The sequence below is a fragment of the Myodes glareolus genome, chromosome 3 (assembly GCF_982192425.1).
Source record: "Myodes glareolus chromosome 3, mMyoGla1.1, whole genome shotgun sequence".
Taxonomy (NCBI): Eukaryota; Metazoa; Chordata; class Mammalia; order Rodentia; family Cricetidae; genus Myodes; species Myodes glareolus.
Genome location: NC_142028.1, coordinates 83,134,619 through 83,153,187, shown reverse-complemented (window position 1 = coordinate 83,153,187; position 18,569 = coordinate 83,134,619). Strand labels below are relative to the sequence as shown.

General features: G+C 44.4%; 1 protein-coding gene across 4 annotated transcripts in view; it reads right to left on the bottom strand.

The window, feature by feature from the left end:
• Window positions 1-4,114: 4,114 nt before the first annotated feature.
• Window positions 4,115-18,569, bottom strand: part of Zfyve9 (zinc finger FYVE-type containing 9) — a 161,170-nt gene continuing 146,715 nt past the window's right edge. For all 4 annotated transcript variants that reach the window (XM_085686393.2, XM_085686395.2, XM_085686394.2 and 1 more), the window contains 4 exons: window positions 13,414-13,576; window positions 10,790-10,895; window positions 7,181-7,357; window positions 4,115-4,667 (listed from right to left, as the gene is read on the bottom strand). In XM_085686393.2, the coding sequence (XP_085542519.2) occupies window positions 4,506-4,667; window positions 7,181-7,357; window positions 10,790-10,895; window positions 13,414-13,576 (608 nt within the window). In that variant the 3' untranslated portion in view covers window positions 4,115-4,505. The remainder of the gene's footprint in view (window positions 4,668-7,180; window positions 7,358-10,789; window positions 10,896-13,413; window positions 13,577-18,569) is intronic.

The window sequence follows — 18,569 nt, the reverse complement described above, 5'->3', positions numbered from 1 at the left end:
CCCTAGTGCTGGGATTACAGGCATGAGCTACCATGCCCGGCTTCCTCAGGATAATTTGTGAAGGCTCTAAGAGAAGGAAGTAGGAAGTACATTCAGCTGCTGGTCACTACAGTATTGCATAAGCACAGCCCAGGGGTGAGCTTTTGTGTGTCTATTGTAGATAACCAGGCTGGACCATGCTTCCCAGCCCTTGAAGAGTGTATCAAAATCGTTAGTGGATAACAAGGGAGAAACTGCTGACAAGTGACTTCCCCCAGAGCTCTCTGGCCAATCCTACCTAGCAGATGTGAGCTCCCAATCTTGTATACATAAGAGATTTAACAATTATAGTCACATCGTATGTCCAGCAGAGAATTGGAATGAACTCTGCCTTTATGAAGGAACCCAGAGCAGAGAGAGGTGGTCTGAAGAGTTCTTGGTCCCACTGCACTTTGCTTTCAGCCTGCATCTGACTCAGTGCTTGCTAAAATAGAGCCCCTGGAGTTATTCTCCGTGATCCCTATCAGTCCTAGGCATTTTGCATTTCTTCCCTCTACTGTAGTGTTCTGAGACTTCAGGGATTGCCCTTACAGCTTGTTCACTTTCAGTCCACTTTATCGCTCTGCTTTTTGGAAAAACTACCTCAAGGCTGAGGGAGGCCTGACAAAGCCACCCACTGGACTTAGAGACTTAAAAGGTCTTTGTTGTAGCCAAGGAATGCATGGGGAGGGGGAGGGGCCTGCATAAAGCCTCGTTTATGTAAGATTTAGTCAGCCACAGTTACCAAACATTATTCATGGATATAACTGAGAACCAGCCACAACCAAAATCATTTCTAAATATTGCACTGAATGTCTTTTGAATTCCTGAACTGAATAAAATACGGAATTTTAGAGTCAGGAAGTTTTGCTCATGAAAGGCAAAGACTGTACGAATTTTTTTACTTTATGTAGCACCAGTCTAGAACGTATATGGTTGCCCTCCTCGTACTTAAGGGTCACCCCCCCACACACACACACAAATATGTGTGGCTTTCCTTAAAAGATCTTGGCACTAAGTTAGGTCAGCTGTTTTGAGTTTGAATCAAACCACAGGGCTGGGGCTGGTAATCCCAGGAAGCATGTACCTGCTCTTATTCCTAATGTGTTGAGGATGAATTGGGCTTTAGATGCCTGGCCTCCAAGATGGGCTCAGCGTCCTGCTCTATTCCTATAGATTCCTGCTCTATTCATACAGTCCTATGTATACGACTCTTAAAAATCCCATCACCATTATTTAATTTTAGTATCAGTAAAATAGAAGCTACTGTTATAAATACATTAAGTGCATAATTGTCTTTCAGGTGACCAAAGAGAAGTCTAATTGGAATTTGGGGCCCACCAGCAGGACCCAGTGTAGATGGAGAAGGCAGATGGGACCGTAGACAATCCCATCATTCTGTCACCTTGAGTGCAGGAGGGCTTGAGAAAGAGCTGATGAGGAAATAGAGTACCAGATATAGTGGCATATTCCTATAATCCCAGCACTTGGGAGGAGGAGGAGGCAGGAGCATCAGGAATTGAATGTCATCTTTGACTAGATTGAGGGTTTGAGGCCAGCCTAGGCTACAAGAGAGCCTGTCTCTAAAATTCAGGAAATACATTATGCAATATATGCTTACAAATACACTTGGTAAGCATACAATTTTTAAAAACAATAAATTACCAGGATGCAATTCTGCTCTTTGTGTAAAAGCTCTGCATTTATCTTTCAGGTTAAATCTAGAAAACCCTGCCTGACTAGGAATGTGCTGCTTCAGCACTTTATAATATAAATTACAGTACATATCATATAAAACCAAAGTTAAAAAGGAGAAAAGAGTAAGCATCCTTGATGGCTTAAGCCCGATTTTCTAGGATGATTTTACTACACACAAAGGATATTTTATGAGTTAAGAATGGACCTGTTTTTATGGCTCCAGAATCTGTCCTTTGTGGGGGAGGGGTCAAAAACCTTGTATGTGAGCTGGGCATGAATAGCGCACACCTTTAATCCCAGCACTCAGGAGGCAGAGGCAGGCGGATCTCTGATTTTGAGGCCAGTCTGGTCTACAGAGTGAGTTCCAGAATTGCCAGGGCAGTTACATAAAGAAACTCTGTCTTGAAAAACCAAACAAAAAACGCTTGCATATTCTAGGAGATCCATGTCCAACAGCAGGGTGCAGTTAGCTGAGCAGGAGGATGGGGCAGTGCTGTAGAAGCACCCATCTTATGAGGTATATTCAGACTAAGCTCAATATTAACACCAAATACGCCTCTCTGTTAGGTACTTCCTGTTACAGGTTCAGGGCCGGTTCAAGGGCTCTTTTCTTACATGAAATCAGTGCTGGTCAGGGCCACAGGTCACTTCTAAGGCTTTGTACCTACATCTAAGAGAAAGGTAATGTTCCCAGTTCTATAGTTTCCCTCAGCCAAACCTTGGGAGAAAAGGGTGTGGAGTGTAATCTTCACCCAGCAGAGAGACAGTCACAGTCAGACAGATAGGCCAGGCCAGGCCTTAGGGCCTTTAGAAAACAGCTACTTCCCCAAACAGGTCTACCAGCTCTGGAGAGGGGCAGCCTCCTACTGCCACAGAGGCCTGCGTTTGAACCCAGGGCTGTAAAGGGACGAGATCCGGTGTGGCCTGGACTTGGGAAGATACCATGGACACTAGCGTCAGTTGCCCTAGAGCAGTGTATTTCAAACAGAGGTGCATTTGGCCTGTGATCAAAATAAATTTAACAAAGATAAAATCAGAACCAGACCTTGGTATCCTGTACTATTCCAATTAAAGGGCTACTCAGAGATAAAGTGATTCCAAACCTGGCAGGTAAGTGCAAGATTAGTCTAGAGCATCTTGTTAGGCTATACAGGAAGGATTAAAAATAAATGTGTCATGAAAGGATGCAGGAGCCAGCTTGAAGGTGCTCAACTTAGCCAAAGATGAGCTCACCAAAGTACCAAACTAAGAAAGTAGAACTCCACAAAACCAACATGAAAACTAAAAGAATAACAGGGAGGAAGGGAGGGCTGGTTTGTTTATAGTTTTGAAGTTCAGCTGGCAAAGAAAGGGCATGCTGGAATTAGAAAACCATCTTGCAGCTGTCATAGTAAAAGATCAGTGCAGGCAAGAAGCATCCGTGGTGTAAATAAATCTAAGGGACAATCTGAGGAGCAGACATTGGCACAGTCTGAAAAGCGCCTCTACATATATCGGTCATTAAGAGGGAAATACATAGTAGGGAAACTAGACATACTGCATAGGTGATAGTGAAATTTGCCACCATCTCTGAGAGGCAGAAGGACATCAAGTGATCAGGCTGAGGATGCAATAAAATGAGTACCATTGTCAAGACAACCAACTCAAATGACATGTTCTTCTAAAACAAAACAGAAGTTCAGGATGTGAGGGCCTATACTCAAAAAATCTGCTTGCCAAAAGAAACAAATCCAGTCTAAGAGCTATGTGCAGTGCCTGACCCCAGCTGGAAAGCACGCCATTGAGGAAAGGTTCCCAGGACATTGCTGGGCAGGAGTGACGTTAAAGCCAGTCACAGTGACCTCAACTAACGTCCTATTTGGGCAAGGAATAACATTTACTGTAGAGGTGAAGGGACTCTGTCGTATACACTTCAATATTACAGAGGAGGGAGAAAGACGAGACCCCTCAAGTCAAGCGAGGCAAGCGTCAGTGTGGGCATGAGTACGTAAGGCTGTATAAGAGAGGACACAGGTTTTTTCTTTTTATATTTACAACTTTCCTGGGAGTTTAAGCAATTTCTTAGTAAAATGCTCTTTAAAAATATTTCTAGTGTACAGTAAATAAAAATGCCTTGGGTGTTCTTTGCCGGCTCTCACGAAAGGCTCATTTTACTACCTTGCCATTCACTTAGGCAGACAGTGAGTGACTCAGCACTCAACTCTGCTATCCAAACTGCCTGGCTTATACTGAGTTACCATTCCATGGCCAGTAAACAAGGAACTGCTTTGGTTTGATTCCTTCAGTAGCCTGAACAAATAATCTAAACGTCCTTGGTAAGCAGCTGGGGTGTAACCAGGATGGTAAGTGTAGCAGTGTAACATTCTTTTATGCCAATTCTATACAGGAAGTGCAAAAATGACGCTTCATTGTTTATTTTTTTTCTGCCCCCCCACCCTGATCTTGGAGATGGTTGTACCCATTTGAGCATTTCTGAGCACATGACCATTAAGAGAGGAGCAGACTTCTTGTCTAGACAGGAACAGAAGGGGGTTAGCTGCAAAGATAGCGTAACTGTTGTGCAGTAAGAAGCTGCCCGGGTCTTCTTGGAGAATGCATAGAAGACTTAAAATCATGGAACATCTGTCCCCCAACCACCCTCCCTACCCTTCCCCCTAAACCCTACTCCCACCCCGTACCCTCCCTACCAATAGTGCTAACAAAAGCTTAATCTTCCAGTTTTAAAGTGCAAATGATTTGGATATGACTGCTGCTGCAACTTGTCTGAGCAGAGAAAAGGAAGTCCTCCTCTATGCGATGTTTTCCAGGATATAAAAGATGAGCTCCATGACGACAGGGCCCTCGTTGAGCTGGCAGGCTCCTCCATGGATGACAGGCACCAAGGCGCTGTCCAGATCGTTCATGTACTGCGAGGGAAGGGGCTGGCCATTGCTCCCTGCTTGATAGCCAACCTACCAGAGAGAGAAGGGATGACAGGTTACTGGACAGGGAAGATCTCTCCAGAGGGCCGAGCCAAAGTCGTTTCCCATGAACTAGACACATGACAGTGCATACAAATTCTTCCTCTGTTAACTGTGGGTTACCACTCTGACACCTACTCTCCTGAGACCTTGGCCTAGTCCCTGAATCCACTAATGTCCATTTCCGGGAATAGAAAGGATGAGTCAGTTTAGTCTCTGGTCGTAAAAACTAAAGTGAGGAATAAAACATCACATTTTTCTTCAGTCCACGCAGTCACCAGTATGATGCGGGAGAATTGTCTGTATTCTGTCAATCATATTTTAATAAAACGCAGATTGGCCAAGCAGGCAGTATAGGCAGGAAAGCCAGACAGGAAGTAGAAGTGGAGCAAAGAGACTGGGAATATTCTGGGAAGCAGGAAGCTCCCTCTGCCATTCCTGCCCAGATCACTGAAGAAGCAACATGTAAGCTGCCCCTGCTGGAAAAGGTACTGAGCCATTATGGCTAACATAGATAATGATAATAGATTAATATAAGTTACAAGGACTAATAAGAAGCCTGACCTAATGGGCCAATCAGTTCAGTTTATAACCTAATGTAGACTCTGTTATTTTCTTTGGGAATTGCCAGCTGTGGGGTACTGGGCGGGACAGAAACCCCAAGCCGGCCCTCATGTTACACCAGTACACCATTCTTTGAGCAACTGAAAACAGAAATTCAAAGATAAGGGGCCCTTCCCCTCGAGAAAGTCACAAACTTAGCAGGAGAAGCCTTGCTATCTGATTGTTCCACATGAGGGAGCCTCTGTACAGATAGGTTATCAGTACCATGTGAGATGGGAATATCATAGACACTTCACTAGTATTACATGGATAAACTTTTTTCTAAATTGCATTTAATTTTATGTGTATGGGTGTGTGCATGCACACATACATATGCATGAGGAAATCAGAGGACAGCCTTTCCTTCCTCTGAGTACGTGGGTTATGGGAATTGAACTCCGGCTGTCAAGCCTGCCAGTTGGGTGCCTTCACCCATTGAGCCTGATTTTTATTACTGTTGGCTTGTTTGGTTTCTGTTGTTGTTTTGAGATAGGGTCTTATATGACTGGTCTCAAACTTGCTATGCAGCCAAGGATGATCTTAAGTGGATCCAGTCTCCACCTCCGAGAGGCTAAGATACAAGTGTACATCACTATGCTTGGCTTGCATGGTGCTGAGGATCAATTCCAGGGTTCTATGCATGCTAGGCAGGCACTCTGAGCTACATCCCCAGCCCCAGACAGGCTTTTTTTCAGCACAGGACAAACCCTTAAGTGAAAATAAACACTGGCTGATGATGCCTAGTGAGGAAATAAAGCCAGACACAGAACTTTTCACCCTGCCCTGATAATCTATTTGATTAAATTCTGCACCAAAAAGCCAGGTTTCCCCCCATGTAAGCACCAAGGATAGAAACTGCTTTGGGGCAGAATAATTACTGGCTCAGAGGGAATATAAATCTAGGCCACACTCATTTCTTCTTTAAAAATAAACTTTTATTCTTTTTTTTTAAACGTACGTAACTGTTTTGTCTGCGAGTATGGATGTGCAACGTGTGCCTGGTGCCCAAGGAGGTCAGAAGAAGTCAAGTCAGACCCCCCTAGAACTGGAATTAAGGATGGTTATAAACCACAATGTGGGTGCTGGGAACTGAACCACATTTTTTCCAACCCTCACTCCACTCATTTCTAATAACACTAAGGAATGAAGGTGGAAACGGTAGCTAGCAAATTTTAGGCACCCAATGCAGGACCAATGGAACCTGCTGTGAAGAGCTTGGCCACAATAGAGAGATACTAGAACAAGGAACGGGTTTGGGAGGTGAAGACTGGATTGATAATACAAAGAGAATATACAAACATCAAGCCAGGCATGGGGGCACACACCTTTAGTCTCAACACTCAGGAGGCAGATGGATCTGGATCTCTGAGTTCAAGGTCAACCAGGGCAACTAGTGAGACCTTGTCTCAAAAAATAAACCAAAAAAAAAGTAAACAAAAATCAAAAACAAGTAAAAAACTTAAGTCCCAATGACAAGAAAATTGTTGGAGAAACAGTGCAAACCTAACCACTAATGAAAATATTGGCAGCAAGACAAATTTCACTAAGCAGTGGCAATTGCAGATGCTAAGGAACAGGAGCTCGGTCCAGCTGACTAAGAAGACACGATGAGGGACTCCTAGAACCTGCCCCTAAGGGGCTGCAGAGCAGTATTCATGGGTGGGCATGGGGATATCATAGGGTAACACGAGCTCACAAGTGGCAGATCCTGGCCCTTCCTTCCATACCATACAGTCCTTGGGATCCACAGTGCAATGGTTCTGACCAGAAAGCATATCTGTGCGTTGTGGGATGTGAGGTCATTCATCCTCTGGGGTAACTCAGGAAAACTCTCAGAAAAAAAGAAACAAGAACAAAACAATTCAAGGCCATCTCCAAAAGCTGCCCAAGATGTTTCTTACCTGATCTGAATCAAGTGTCACACGAAGTCCCAGTTTTGTCATTCCATCCTCCTTCAGAAGCTTCAGGTGGGGGCAGAGGGCGAGGCAGAATGCCTTGGCAACATGCTCAGTCAGTCTGCTGTGATCCGCAGGGTCACTCAGGCAGTTATGCTGGTCATCATTTTCTAGGAAAAACACCTATCCCCAAACAAAAGAGGCTTTCACCTTGTGTCGAGGATGTGGAACAAGCAGATTAGCCACTGTATTTGAGCACCCAGTTCTCTAAGATGTGCAAGGTGACCTGATGGGAAGAGCACATGAGAGATTCCCTGGGGCCAGAAAAAGCACTACATCAGCACTGGAAAGATGGCTTAGCCAGGAAAGGCACAGGCTGCACAACCTGAGTTTACCCCTGGAAAGAACCTACTCCATAAAGTTGTCCCCTGACCTTCATGTGTGCTGTGGCAGGTGTGCCTTACATCATGCACACAGACACAATAAAATCTTTAGAAAAGTGCAGCACCAAAGACAATCCCTGTTTGCCAGTCTCTGCACCCACACTGGCAGTAGCAGCCTGCTCTCTGCAAACACAGACCACAGTCTAATAGCACTTTCTACGTAGAAACAAAAAGGCTCACGTTTTGTACTGTACATTTTTTTTTTTTGAGACAGGGCTTCATGTAATCCAGGCTGGCCTCCAAGTTATCATGTAGTCAAGGCTAACCCCAAGCTCCTGATCTTCCCACCATGTACCATCATGTGCAGATGGACTGTGTACTTCTAAAAGGCAATATAACATGTGGACACTTTTCACAGGGAGTGATATGAGTCTAAAATAACAGTCATTGTAGACTGGGGATCTAGCTCTCCACAGATTATTTATTCCAAGTGGGTAAAGGCAGAGGCCAGGGGCTGGGTGTAGTGGCACATGCCTTTAATCCGAGTACTGGAGAGGCCTCAGATAGACCTATATGAGTTCCAGGACGGCCAGCATTACATAGTTAAGACTCTATGTCAAAAGAAAAAAAAGACACACTGGGCATGGTGGCACATGCTTTATGGGGCAGAAGCGGGTGGATCTCTCCAAGTTCAAGGCCAGTTTGGCCTACATAGTGAGTTCCAGGACAGTCAGAGCTATGTAGAGACCCTGTATTACTTCCCCCACCCCCACCCCAAAGACCACAATGATAACAGAAGCCAAGATCCAAGTCTTCCGGAGGCTGGAGCTTGTCACCATGTTCACACAAGCCATACACTTTGCTGTAGACAGGCCAAGGCACAGAAAAGATGACACTTGAGACCTAAGACCTGGTCACACAGAAGAAAGGTCAGGAGCAAGCCCTTTACTCAAAAGAATATTAAATTCTAGAGGTCTTCCTTCTCATTGGCCAGGCTAATTTCTTGTTGACCTAGCATGCCTCCCGCCTTAGTTCTCCAAGTCATTGTGACCACAGGGCCATACTCCCAGGCCAGCATTTAAGGAATTTAAATTTCTGGGTTTGGGAGAGAGCTCTTTTGGTGAAGTTCTTGCCTCATATGATGAAGGACTAAGTTTGATTGCCCAGAACCCACATAAAACTAGAAACCTTGGGTGTGGCATTGTGCTCTTGCAGTCCCAGTACTAGGGAGGCAGAGACAGGAGGATCCTTGGGCTCACTATCTAGCATAATTGGTTACCTCTAGGCCAATGAAAGACTGCTTCAGTTGGGTGGTGGTGGTGCACACCTTTAATCCCAGCACTCGGGAGGCAGAGGCAGGTGGATCTCTGTGAGTTCAGGCCAGCCTGTTCTACAGAGTGAGTTCCAGGACAGACTCTAAAGCTGCACAGAGAAACCCTGTCTCGAAAAACAAACAAAAACAAAAACAAAAACAGACTATTTCAAAGGAGAGAGATGATGTTCTTGATGGTGACACCTGAGGCTGCACATATATGTATAGGTACACATGTCACATGGTGTGCCTGTGGAGCCACTTCTCTCCTTCCATCTTTTCATGCATTCTGGAAATCAAACTGAAGATTGCCAGGCTCTATGGTAAGGGCTTTCAACTACTGAGCCACTTCACCAGCTCACAGATTGAGTCCTGCTTCTCAAAGGCCCTGCTTTCCTCCTCCTTCCCTCCCTCCCTGTCCACGGGGCTCTGGATGGCCTGGAACACACTGTGTAGGGTCAGGCTGGCCTTGGACTGGCAGCAATCGTGTCCCTGTCTCCTGAGTGCTGGGATTACATCGTGCACCACTAGGCCAGCTTTCCAAAGATTTCATAATGCCTACTTTGTCTCTGTGTATACATACGGCAAATGCCTGACTTCTCTGGATGACATAAAGGATAAACAACATAAAGACAAAACTTAAAAGAAAAATAAATATAAATATACAATGCTTACATATTGTTATATATAATTCCTATATGCTGGTCACAAAGGGGCTATGCTACACAAAGGGGGGTGGGCATGCAGCACATGGCAGTGCTTAGCACGTATGATGCTCAACCTTCAAGACCACCTCCCACCACACACACACACACACTCTGCTGAGATCATTTTGAGTTGCTCATATGTGCATGTGTTTAGGGCTGACCATTTGAGAATGGATCACTTATAAGGGGGCTCATCCTAGAGAAGACTGATTCTTTCTCACTCAGCAGCCATTAATTGCCTATAGTCCTTCATCTAGAGTGGAGACTTGTGAAATTTCCCAGTCCACTTTGTCATGTCAGCTGAGGCTGTCATCAAGAGGGTGTTGCTTAGGCGACCATATTGTAGCGCTTTCCTGTCCCACACAGAGGACGCTACCCTGCAACAGGCGTGCCGGTCGCTGACTCTTGCAATCTTCCTGCTACTCTTCTGAGGTTTTCCCTAAGCCTTGTGGGTAGGGGTTGTGTGGTAAGACTTTAAAGACATTAACTGATGCAGGATGGTGGTAGCCCAGGCTGGCCTCAAGTTTGTGATCTCCCTGCCTCAGCCTCCCATGGACTAGGATTGCAGGTGTGTGGACACATCTGGCTAGCCACTTAAGAGCTGGCTAGATCTGGCTTTGTACCAGAAACTTGCCATTACTTGTTTGCTTTGTAATTTTGGCAAATCTTACTGTGAACTGTCCGTCTTTTGAAGACCATGTTATTCAATGGTCTTTGAATGCAGCATGGCACACTCAGCGTTCTGAGGAACACAGCACAGAAGCTGTGCCCACTCAGAGACAGCCTTCTTGCCTTCCAAGCAAGCACACCTGGAAGTGAGTTCATCAGAATGCTGCAGGCTGCACCTTGGACTTTCCTTCCCAGTGAGCTAAGACAGACTGGAGGGAATTAAATCTAGTAGATAAATGAAAAGCTTTGCTCAGAGACACTTTTCTTCGTTAAAAATGTTTACTTTTTAACAATGTGTATCTGTCACAAAAATGCCACACAGAGCGTGATGAGGTCAGAGGTCATTTGTGGGAGCTGACTCTCATTCCACTGCATAGGCCCCGAGGACTGAATCCATATCTTCAGGCTTGGTGGCAAAAGCCTTTACTCACTGACCCATCTCACCGGCTCACTTTTTCCTTCCAAATCAGCCCAGAATGGGGTTCTGGGCTTAGCACAAGGCTGTGTTGAAAGTAATGCAAGTGCTCCAAGGTTTATTTCTTACCTCTGTCCATCTGATGACTTTTCCATTTGCTTTATACTCGGACCCATGGAATATCTTCACATTGGTTATAGATTCCATGGACTTCCCATCTATAGGACTCACGGCACTGCAACAGAGGAAAGGGAAGGAGAGATGACATCACATTTCACTACCAAGTACGGCGTGCTGAAGACATCTGCAGCGCGTCATGACAAGATGCAGAGTGCGCATGTGAAGAAGGGTTATGCACTGGACCTACTCAAGCACACATGCCAGAGGCAGACACTTGCAGGGAGCCATTTTTCAAAGCCGACCATAATAGAAACAGGCTGTCTGTTCTTTCCCAGCATCTCTCCTTTAGTAACTGCATGGCCACTCGCCCAGCCTGGTTCCCACTCCACCCGACGCTCTAACAACACTGCTCAGCTGCCTTCGGAAGGCAGTGCTGAAGGCGGAGGAGAACCTGTCACCCCTGGGTGCTGTACTTCATGTACCAACCCCTGCGTGGAACTTGGGGAGTTTAATGAATGTCTGTTATGAATTATTTAAACGATGGACACACGCCTTTAATCCCAACACTCGGGAGCAGAGGCAGGCGGATCTCTGTAAGTGGAGGCCAGCCTGATCTACAGAGCGAGTTTCAGGACAGGTCCCAAAGCTACAGAGAAACCCTGTCTCAAAAAACAAACAAACAAACAAACAAACAACAACAACAACAAAAAACAAAACTATTTAAAGCTGGGGATTTGGCTCAGTGGTAAGTGAGCTTGCTCACAGGCAGAAGACCAGGAATAACATAGAGACAAACAACAGCCCCAGTGCTGTGGGAAGCGACAGAGCAGAGGCTGCCATCACAGACCCTCTTCAATGCTGTCATCAGTCTCAGGTTCTGAAACACATGTTTCCTTTGACAATTATTTCTTCCTTAAAATATAGTAAGTAAATTAAATAAATGGAGATACACATTTACTCTAAAAAAAATACAACGATTGACAAAGATTCTAAAGTCTTTTAACAATGTTTAAACCTGTTAATTTTCTTGGGTCTTTTTAGTTTGTTTGAGACAAGGTCTCACTATGTAGTCTGGCTGGCCTGCCTCTGCCTTCTGAGGGCTGGGATTAAAGGTGTGCACCATCATGCCTGGCCCTGTTCTTAGTTCTCTATACATCAAAACTTAAATCAGCAAGATAGCTTAGCAGGGAAAGGCACTTGTGTGCAGGTCTGGCCACCTAGAGTTTAGTCCCCAGAACCTATATAAAGGTGAAGGAAAGAACCAACTACATGTGTGCCAGGGCAAGGCCCTCTCATCCCCCAACTACATCAATGTAATTAAAAAAAAAAAAATCTAAGTTGGAGACTGGTAAACAGTGCAAGCTTTGCTGTATATGAAGAGAGAACTGCACAGCAGGGCTAGAATACAGACAGTGGCTGGAAAAGACGTTCTGGAGACAGTGGGAATGCTGAGGGCAGCGTGAGGAAGAGGGCAGGCTGAGAGCAGCACATGCAAAGGTCTGGGGAGGATGCACAGCTGTGCTCAAGGAAGAAGGAGAGGCTGAGGAAGGAAGACTGCCTTGAGTTTGAGATCAGCCAGAACTACAGAGAGAATTCCAGGCCAGCTTGGGCTATAGAGTTCAATCCTGGCTCAAAACAGCAAGAAATGTAGGCCCTTAAGAGGTAACAAGTGGTGTTAAATTTTATCTTGAAAGACACTGGAAGCCATGGGTGGTCTGACAGAAGAGTGACGTGACGCTGGCAGCTGTGTTGGAGACTACAGACAGATCAGAGAGAAGGACTTCAGTGAGGGACACCGCAGGCTACTGCAGCTGTCCAGACTGAGGGGCTTAAACTTGGTAAGCTGCTTTTTATACTAGGATGGTGGCAATGGAGGTGGTAAGAGCTACTCTGAAGGGATACACTCTGAAGCACAGCAAACAGAATTTACTGTTGGGCTAATTGTGGGGTAGAACAGAAAGAGAAGTGTGAAAAATGAATCCAAGGTTTTAGTGTGAAGCATTAACATAGAGTTGCCATTAGTCAGGGAAGAGTTTGGCTTTGAAGCCCAGGAAGACGGTTGGTTTTAAATCAGTCTTGCCATGTCTTAGCTTTACAGTGCTGATGAGTCATTAGCCTTTAGGTACCTGCTTATTCAAATGAGGACACCCGTCCTATCAAATGGTAATTAATAGTACAGATGCTTGATACCCCAAAGGTGTATCAAGACCCGTGTTTGCTTCACTGCCTTATCTTTTCCTCAATACATACAGCGAATCCTTCAGAGATCAAGGAAGGAGCTGGAGTGGATAAGAGCATACACTGCTTGCCAAGGAACCAGGTTTGGTTCCCACTAGGCAGGATGGCTCCCAGTCACCTGTAATTCCAGATCAAGGGGAATCTGAGGCCTCTGTGTCCATGGGCACCCACAGTTATATGCACAGACATATATACAGACAATTAAATTAAAAAGAAAAAGTTTTTAAAAAAAAACTGTTGTTTTTTTTTTTAAAGAAACCAAACTAAAAACAGAAATGAAGAATTCTGTTACACATTCCTTTTTTTGTAGCAGGCTTCTAGTGAAACTCTGAAACACGGTGTGCACAGCAGATGAAGCCTGAGCTGCCCCTGACTGCTCTGAGGGCTCCACTCACCCTTTGTTAACCTTCTTGTCGTCATCCACCCACTGGATATGGATCTGCTCCTGGGGCTCCTCCGCATCCGCCTTCCCACAGGTGATGGTGAAGTCCTTCATCTCCCGAAGCGCCTGCCTCAAGGAATCCATGTTCTCAGCAGTGATCTGGACCATAACGCCATCTAAGAAAGTCAGCATGAAGATGGACAGATGGACACAGTGCAGAGCCGGGGTGTGTGTGTGTGTGTGTGTGTGTGTGTGTGTGTGTGTGTGTCTGAGACACAGTGTCTAGTGTCTAGTAGATCCTCTGATACTAAACAGCAGCTTTACAAAGCCAACAGACACAAAGAGGTTTTCTTTCTGAGCTAAAACCCTTACTAAAAAAGCTGTGAGAGCAAACATGGAGACGTCCTCGGATTTAACAGGGCACATTCCTTTCAGACCCCGTGTAGTGTTTCTTCTGAGATGGCTGCTGCTCTTCAGGCTCACAGAGCACTTGATTCCCCTTTGCCCTCTTACAATTACCACACCCTTACCGCGTGTGTGGTCTTCTCTATCTCTCTTAACTTCTACCATGACTGCCTGGTATTTAAATAGCCTTCCTGTAAGTATTTGTTTCAAAAATTACTAAACAGCAACAAAAATAAAACAAAACAAAGTTTGACTAGGTGTGGTGGTACAGACCTTTAATATCAGTACTTCAGCAGTAGAGACAGAAGGATCTAGTTTGAAGCTAGCCTGGTCTACATACATAGAGAGTTCCAGGCTAGCCAGGGTTACAAAATGAGACCCTGTCTCAAAACAAAAGAAAATAAAACAACAATAAAAAACAAAAATAAAAACTACTATGGTAATTTTAATATAAATAGCCCCATTTGCCTTTAATCCCAGTACTTGAGAGGCAGAGGCAGGCTGAGCTCTGAGTTTGAGGCCAGCCTGATCTTCATATTGAGTTCTAGGACAGCCAAGGGTATACAAAGAATCCCTGTCTCAAAACAAAACACAATGAAACAAAAAGAAAAAAAAAATAAAAAATGGTCCCATTGGCTCATGCGTTTGTATGCTCAATCCTCCAATGATGAACTGTCTAGGACTAGGAGGCAAGTCCTTGGAGGAAGTGTGTCACCAAGAGAGGACTTTGAGATTTCAAAAGCCCATGCCAGCCCCAGGCCCAGGCCCAGTCTCTCACCTGAAAATCAGCATATAAGCTCTCAGTCCCAAACCTACCTGCCACCACGCTCCTCACCTGATGGAAGTGGGCTAACTGTGGTGGTTTGAATAAGAATGTCCCCCCTATGCTCATAGATTTGAATGCTGGGTCACTAGTGGCAGAATTTGAGAAGGATTAGGAGGTATGACTTTGCTGGAGTTGGTGTGGCCTTGTTAGAGGAAGAGTGTTATTGGGAATGGGCTTTGAGGTTTCAAAATCCCAAGCCAGGCCCAGTGTCTGCCTCCAGTGTCTGTCTGTCTGCCTGAGGCAAGTAGCTCTCAACTATTGCTCCAGTGCCTACCTGCATGCCACTATGCTCCATACCATGATAATGGACCCAGCCTCGGAAACCGTAAGCAAGCCTCCCCCGATTAAATGCTTTCTTTCATAAGAATTGCCTTAGATATGGTGTCTCTTCACAGCAATGGAACTAAGAAGATTATTGCATACAGATTACAGTAGTAGATTTGGACTAAACATGAGTTTTAGATGGGATACATGATCAACAGATGGTTAACTATTTTGACCTATCTGAGCCAAACAATATAATATTGAGAGTAAAACATTACATGCTGAACATTTTTCTGATTTGTTGCCATATACACATAATCTTGTCATAAAATAATTTCTTTAATATAATATTTAATTATACTTATTAGATACACTATATGTTTAATTTTTAATTATAAAGTAACTTCATTAACATAATTTTCTAAAAATTACTTATCCATTTTCTGTGTGTGTGGGGGGGTCATGGATGTGGGGGACAGAGGACAACTTTTAGGAGGAGTCAGTTTTCTCCTTCCATCACACGGGTTCTAGGGATCCACTCATGTTATTAGACTTGGTAATATATACTTTTACCTACTGTGCCCCAATACCGAAAGCTTACACATTGTTTTGCATCTGTAAGAATCTGAGTCAATTCAGTTGATCGTTTTAACTACATTTAAAGAATTTTTATGGGTCTGGAGAGATGGCTCAGCAGGTAAAAGCACTGGTTGCTCTTTCGGAGGACCTGGGTTTGATTCTTGAACCCCACCTGGCATCTTAGAACCTTTTGAAATTCTAGTTCTAGTGATACTGATGTCATTCTGGCCTCTAAGAGCACCAGACATGCCTGCAGTATACAGACACATATGGAGGCAAAACACTCATACAAATAAAATAAGTACATGTTTTTACTTGAAATATTTTTGTAAAAAATTTAAACTAATTATCTTAAAATACATAAAACATTAATAAATTTTTATTTGAAAAATTTTCTTAATTTAATAGAGGTTAAAAAAAAGAAAGAATGAATGATTTTTAAAAGACTCTCTGGCTGGGTGGTGGTGGCACACACCTTTAATCCCAGTACTCAGGAGGCAGAGGCAGGTGGATCTCTGTGAGTCTGAGGTCAGCCTAGTCTACAGGCTAGTTACAGGACAGCCAGGGCTACACAGAGAAACCCTGTCTCTTGAATGCCCCCCGCCTCCCAAAAAAGATCTCTGGTCTACAGAGTGAATCTGGGCATCACACGTGTGTCTGGTGCCCATGGAACTAGAAAAGCCCATCAGATCCTCCACTCAGACTAGAGTTAAGGATGATTGTGAGCTGCCATGTGGGTGCTGGGAAGTGACCGTGGGTGTACTGAGACATCTCTCCAGCAATTTCCTTTTTAAAAACTTAATTCATTTCTATTATGTGTGTATATGACACATATGTGTTTGACTGCAGGTATGTATGTGTCAACAGCATTCATGTGAAGATCAGAGAACAATTTGGGAGAGTTGGTTCTCTCCTTCTACCATGAGGTCACGAGGTCCATGGTTTGAACTCAGGTCATCAGGCTAACAGCAAGCGCCATTATCCACGGAGCCATCTCACTTGGTCCAACAATTTCTTTCCTTTTTTTCTTAATTTTTTTTTTTTGAGACAGGGATTCTTTATGGCTTTGGAGCCTGTCCTGGAACTAGCTCTTGTAGACCAGGCTGGTCTCGAACTTACAGAGATTCACCTGCCTCTGCCTTCCAAGTGCTGGGATTAAAGGCATGTGCCATCACCACCAGGCTTCTTAATTTTTTTTTAAATTTAATTAATGGGTGACTGTAGGGTGTCTGGGTAGATTGTGTGTGTGTGTGTGTGTGTGTGTGTGTGTGTGTGTGTGTTGGGTGTTGGGTGTTTGTGTGTGTAGGGTGTCCACGTGTATGTGTGAGTGTGCTGGGTGTGTATAGGGTGTGTATGTGTATGCATGTATTGGGTGTGTGCAGGGTGTCTGTGTGTGTATGTGTGTATGTGTGTGTGTGTGTGCTGGGTGGGTACTGGGCATATGACTATGACTCCAGGTGCCCACAGAAGCCAGAGGCACAGGATCCCCTGGATCTGCAGTTGTGTGTCCTCTCCAGCCCTGCTCCCAATAATTTCTATATATTGTTTTGCTTTATAGTTGGGATTGTGAGATGTGGTTATAAGACATGTTTCACTTCCCTCACTATTTTATTTAACTTACCAAAAAAAAAAATCAAAGCTATTATGCCTAAATATATGTAAAATTTCCTATAGATGTCTATGGAAATCCTTACTTCAAACAGAGATGATTTTACTTAGGAGACAAGGACAGAGAAGAATTGGGATTTCAAGGATATTCTCAATTTCTAATTGAGCGTAAAGCCAACCTAAGCTACATAAGACCCTGTCTCAAAACACTGAAGTTGGGGGAGGAATTGGGAATGGGTATGTTCAGGATACATTGTATCTATGTATGGAATTATTAACCATTATATTTTAAAAATACTTTAAAAAAGAATATTATTAATTGTATTTATTTGAGGGTGTGTGTACATGAAGTCAGAGGATAACTTGCAGGAGTCAGTTCTCTTTCCTTCCACCATGCAGATCCCAGGGATGGATTCCAGGCCGTCAGGCTTGGTGACATGTGCCTTTATTCACTGAGCCAACTCACAGGCCCAGGAATGGTTTTCAATGGAGTAAGCTTCTGTGAAAATGAACCGGCTTAGCATGGTAGCTCACTCCTGTGATCCCAGCACTTCAGAGGCTACCAACTGAGGGACTCAAGTTCAATTCTAACTGTGCTACTTGGCAAGTTCCAGGCCTGCCTGAACTACATAGTATGACCTCATCTCAAAGACAGTAACAGTACTGGGAAATGGCACAGTGGTAAAGCACACTTATTGCTCTTCCAGAGGACCCAGGTTCAATTTCCAGCACCCACATAGGGGCTCACAACTGTCTGAAACTCCGGAAATCTATCACTCTGTTTTAACCTCTTCCAACCCCAGGCATGCATGTGGTATACATACACACATGCAGGCAAAGCACTCACACATGTAAAACAAAATAAATAAATCCTAATAATAAAATAACTACTAAAAGACTTCCTCTGAGCTGGAGACCTACAGTGCCTCATAGCAAGCAAAGCTGAGCTCAAGCTGTGTCTTACCTAGGCTGCCTGAAAGGACTGGACAGTTTGTGCTGCCTACAACAGTCTCAGAGACTGCTTTCCCAATGTGCATGATGCCTTGGATTTGAGCCCAAGAAATTCCTGTACCAGGGATGGTGGTGTAAGTACTTGTACTCCTACATTTGGGAAGGCAGAGGAAGGAAAACCATAGGTCCGAGGTCATCATTGGCTACACAATGGATTCAAGGCCACCCTGAGGTGCCAGGATCCTGTCCTTTCACCTCGTTTAGTTGTTTAGTTTTTTTCCCTTGTTATGTTAGTCATTGATTAAGTACTTTTGTTGTTGTTGTTGTTTTTGTTTGTTTGTTTTTCAAGACAGGATTTCTTTAGTAAAAGCCCTGGCTGTCCTGGAACTCACTCTGTAGACCAGGCTGGCCTCAAACTCACAGAGCTCTGCCTGCCTCTGCCTCCTGAGTGCTGGGATTAAAGGTGTGCGCCATCACTGCCCAGCAGCTAAGCAAAAGTTTTTAAAATGTGCTGTACACGTATTTTTCTCAAGATT